The sequence below is a fragment of the Mus pahari genome, unplaced genomic scaffold (genome assembly GCF_900095145.1).
Source record: "Mus pahari unplaced genomic scaffold, PAHARI_EIJ_v1.1 scaffold_13144_1, whole genome shotgun sequence".
NCBI classification, from domain to species: domain Eukaryota; kingdom Metazoa; phylum Chordata; class Mammalia; order Rodentia; family Muridae; genus Mus; species Mus pahari.
In genome coordinates, this window is record NW_018392182.1 from 7,551 (window position 1) to 12,131 (window position 4,581).

Consider the following 4,581-nt stretch of genomic DNA (forward strand, 5'->3'; position numbering starts at 1 on the left):
AAGGTGGCTGCAACCCTGTAGGTGGAACAACAATATGAACTAACCAGTATCCCCTGAGCTCATGTCTCTAGCTGCATATGTAGCAGAAGATGGCCTAATCGGCCATCATTGGGAAGAGAGGCCTCTTGGTCTTACAAACTTTATATGACCCAGCACAGGGGAATACCAGGGCCAAGTAGTGGGAGTGGGTGGGTAGGGGTGCAGGGGCAGGTGAGGGTATAAGGAGGTTTTGGGATAGCATTTGAAATGTAAATAAAAAAATCAAAAAAATCTAAAAAAATTAAAAATGATGTACAGAGGTAAACAGAGAATTCTCAATGGAGATTTTCAGATTAACATTTTTATTGATGGAAGTATTCATTTCCTCTATCTTGTTTTTAATTCCTGAGATGTTCTTTTCAATCTCTTTTATTCTGTTGGTTATATTTGCGTCTGACCTTCCTGTTTGTGCTTCTACATTTTTATTTTCCAGTTTTCCCTCAGTTTGATTCTATTGATTCTATTTCCACCTTCATGCCTTGGATTTTTCCTTCATTTCATTCCACTGTTTTTCTTTTCATATGCTTCATTAAGTGAATTTTTTCATATCCTCTTAGAGTTCCTTGAAAATAATCATAATAGCTATTTTGAATTCCTTTTCCTATTCTTCAGGTATATTACATTTCTGAGAGACTATCACAGTAGGGTAGGCAGTCTCTAGTGGAGACACATTGTCCTGGCTGTTATTGGTTGTGGGTTTTTTTTCAGGTTTCTAGTCATCTCTCTTTGGGATGATTATTTTTTTAGGTACTGAAATCTTGGCTTGTGTTTGTTGGATGGGTGTTCCATCTTTGGATTTTGTTATCCTTTCTAGTTCTTAGGAGGATGTGGTGGTTGTGTATTGACTGGTTAAAAAAAGTGTATGCAGCTTTCTGCTGCTCTCTGCTCCTAGGATCCCACTGCAATAGGAAAATACCTCTTGATACTCCTGTGTGGCATCTCCTTGCTAGTGGGCTACTTGCAAGGTGAGATCCTGGCAGTTAGAAGCTGCTACTGGTGAACAGACATCTGATTATGATAATGTGTTGTGTTTGGGGAAATGATGCTTGAATCCTCTATTCCCATACTCATACATTCTTCCTTTCTATCTGCCTCTGATGTGAACATTATAGACCTCATTCTCCCTCCCTTTTTTATTTTCCTGGTCCTTCTTCAAGTTACTTGTCCTTTTCATCCTCATTTCACCTCCTTAATACTGCAGCATTTTCAGTTTCTTATGCTCAGTTGTTCATGGCTATAAGTGTATATTGAAAGTTGGGAAAGTAAAGTTCTTGATAGGATGACAACAATGAGAAAATGCCTATCCATGTGTGGTTGACTTAGGTAGCCTGCATCAGGTCTCTGATGTTCATCATTATGGTCTGTCCATTGCCAGGATTTGGGGTGGAGAGTTCTCTAAAGCTTGCTGTCTTGAACACATCTCTTTCCAGAGGCCTGCAGGGGTCAGCACAACATACAACACAATCCCCACTAGTGATTATTTCTCCTTCAGACCCACAGGAACCATGCTTGAAACTGACCTTGAGTAAACCTCTTAAACTTTGTTTTGCCTTTCAGCTCTGCTATGTGTCAAGTGTAAACGTTTCAATTCTACCAAGAATTGTCTAACACAGTCAGGATACTGTGCAGCCAGAAGAGACCAGAAGTGTCTCTTATGGACAGTTACTTCAGGTATGTGCCATCTTAGGACTCTCAGAGTGATCATGCTTGTCCTTGTAGGATATGGCTTTCCTCAGATATGTGGGCAAAGATGGAGTGTGTGGGAGAATATGTTTCTATATAAAAAATAGGAAAGGGTTCCCTTCCTCTGGTATTGGCTGGTTTGGTAGGCCAAATAATTAAATCAGTGAAGATAAAAGATACTTTTATTTGCAGGTTCTCTTAGTGGTCCTCATGGCTATCTAAGAGGATATAATCAGAGATGAAAGGGTTTGTAATTCCATTTAGTAGTTTTGTAAATAGGGTACTCTCTGTGTGTAAATTTATTAGATGAATGATCGACCTGAGATTCTGGGTCTTCTCATTAAAAAAGTCATTGATTTGTTCCAAAATATTTATGTTTTGCCTCTTCCATTTCTTACTCTGCAGGTGAATTTCTCAGTTATGGGACCCAGACATGCTGGACCCATTGTGTGAACAAATACATTATTAGAGGAAGTGTGAGATCGGAACATAAATGTTGCAATTCCAGTTCTTTGTGTAACCAAGTTTAAAGGCCTGGTCCTTGTTTGCCATCTCCTACTTGGGTAAGCCCTTATCCCTTTCATGTGCTTTTGCAGCCTTACAACCCTGTTTCATCAATGTCCAGCACTGCCAAGGCCCTGATACCTGTTTCTTGGCATCAGGTATTTATACTTTGAAGGTTGAATTGTCACTCTTCATTTCTAGGATTCTGGCTTCCTTACTTTTATTCCTCCATTCTTTCAGCATTGACTGACCTTTAGCATACTATGCCCCCTCTTCTCTTGATTGTTGTAGAAATTATTTAATCCCAATCCAGGGTTTCTACACAAGTTTTAACCCCTGTTCCCAGATAAAAAACCATACAGAACCTTTATATTTACAGTAAGTCTTAAATAGCACAAGAGCTGGGCAGATATCTACACTCTATGCTCCTTAAATCTATTTTTCTATCGATAACCCCCTAGTTATTACTTACTATGTTTCATTGGGGCTGCTCTCAACTCCAATTGGCCAGCCTTCAGGGCCCTGTATTCATGGCTTACCTATCCCATGGAGGCTTCTCCTTCTCCTCCACCTTCTTTCCCTTCTTGGTTCTCCTCCAACCTCACTTGGTTCTCCTCCAACCTCAAGCCCAGGAAACCTAAACCCCACCTATGTCTCTTATGTCCAGGTATTGGCTGTTGGCGTCTTTATTTACCGATAAAATAATTCGGGGGCAGGGTCACAGGTCTATGTGCAGACTCCAGGTCTTGGGAGCTTGAACTTAGCATTATAATAACAGCAAGACCAGATTGTTGCCCCTTTTAATAGTAAATCATCCTGATTGACAAATGCTGCAATTAGGGGTGGTTTCTCTGTAAATACGATAGACCTGACTCCTACCTTTTTTTTCCTAGGCTGGCCAGCAAACAAGAGCTCCAGCATCTCACTTCACTCTCATTCAGAGAACATAGGGTATATGTTAGGTAGAGTCTCACTGCTATGGCCATAAAACAATGAAAAGAGGAAGGATTAGTTTTATCTCATGATTTTGAGATTTCCTCCATGATGGAACAATGCAGTAGAACAGAGCTTTTAAAGTCATGGTCTATGCAAAGCACAGCTGAGTGAAATAAGTGACCAAGTGGAGATACAGCTCCCAAAGAACTGCCCTTGATTACCTACTTCCTCCAACCAGACTATCCCCAAGAAAAGTCTCCCATTTTTAAAAAACATTTTATCAAATGTTAAAATGCATTAATGTCTTAAAGCACAGATTAGAACAGCAATTGACTCAGAAAATGTCCCCACAGACACTTCTAGAAGTGTGCTTGTGGAATTCCTCAGACTTCCTCAGTACCATCAAGTGACTAGGATGAGACATCACAGGTGAAGATGTTCCTGCACCACAGCATCCAACTCCACTCTGTGTTTGTAGGCACATGTGCTTCTTTGTCCTTCTGAAAAGACCCACAGTTTAGTTTTACTTTTAGTAACTTCCAAAGATTTGAATGTGAGGTCATTTGGGATATTTATTTTTTATTGATTTTATATTCAATCCAGAAAATGTAGACAGTGTTGTCCAAAGAGAATACTACCAGTGATTCTTCCTCAAGACACAGCTTGTTTATACTTTCAGATAGACATCCCAAAGGTCTAGAAGCATGAATGTGTCACAGTATGTGTTTACACATGTTGAAACATGGTTTAAAAATATTAAAACATAAAACAATTATTTATTACAGACATTGGAAACACTATCTTTCAGAGCTGTTTATTGAGCCATTGTCCTGGAGCAGAGCGTGTCGTCAAGTATTCATATCTCCAGCGCCATACCTGCTTCTTACATAATATACCTTAGATATTGTTCCTATTCTATATGCATACTTTTGTTTTCTGTTGGGTGTTCTGCAGCGCATTGCATGTCTTATGAAATTTATTCACTGTTCAATATGTGTTTTTAGCTTATGTTCAATTACATTTTTACACGTATTTATTGTTTGGTTGTGGCTATGTACACCTGCTCATAAATAGAGTTCAGAAATAAAATTGCTGAAGCCCATGCTCTCCTTCCACTATTTTGATTCTGAAACATTGACATTACTCAGGCATGGAAGTCAGGAAACTTATCCACTGAGTCATCTCATCAGCCCTCAGTCTTTAAAATAAGTAATTAAGTGGTCAATAAGATGGTTCATTGGGTAAAGGTACTTGTTACCATTTCTGATAGTCTGAGTTCAACACCTGAGTCCCACATGATAGGTAAGAGAACTGACTTCTAAAAGTTTACCTGATTGATTGGTTCCTTCCTTCCTTCCTTCCTTCCTTCCTTCCTTCCTTCCTTCCTTCCTTCCTTCCTTCCTTCCTCCTTTCCTTTCC

The 4,581-nt window shown here is 39.4% G+C and overlaps 1 protein-coding gene across 1 annotated transcript; it reads left to right on the forward strand.

The window, feature by feature from the left end:
• The first annotated feature begins 864 nt into the window (after positions 1-864).
• Positions 865-2,252, forward strand: LOC110314867 (secreted seminal-vesicle Ly-6 protein 1-like). The gene is made up of 3 exons (XM_021189073.1): positions 865-988; positions 1,597-1,710; positions 2,128-2,252. The coding sequence occupies exons 1-3, from the start codon at positions 865-867 to the stop codon at positions 2,250-2,252; spliced, it is 363 nt and encodes a 120-aa protein (XP_021044732.1).
• The last annotated feature ends 2,329 nt before the right edge of the window (positions 2,253-4,581 follow it).

Bases quoted from the DNA above. Each gene is read 5' to 3' on its own strand.
- LOC110314867 (XM_021189073.1), top strand. From the start codon at position 865: ATGTGGTGGTTGTGTATTGACTGGTTAAAAAAAGTGTATGCAGCTTTC. The intron at 989-1,596 runs GTGGGCTACTTG...TTTGCCTTTCAG, and splicing joins TGTGTGGCATCTCCTTGCTA to CTCTGCTATGTGTCAAGTGT. The intron at 1,711-2,127 runs GTATGTGCCATC...CTTACTCTGCAG, and splicing joins CTTATGGACAGTTACTTCAG to GTGAATTTCTCAGTTATGGG.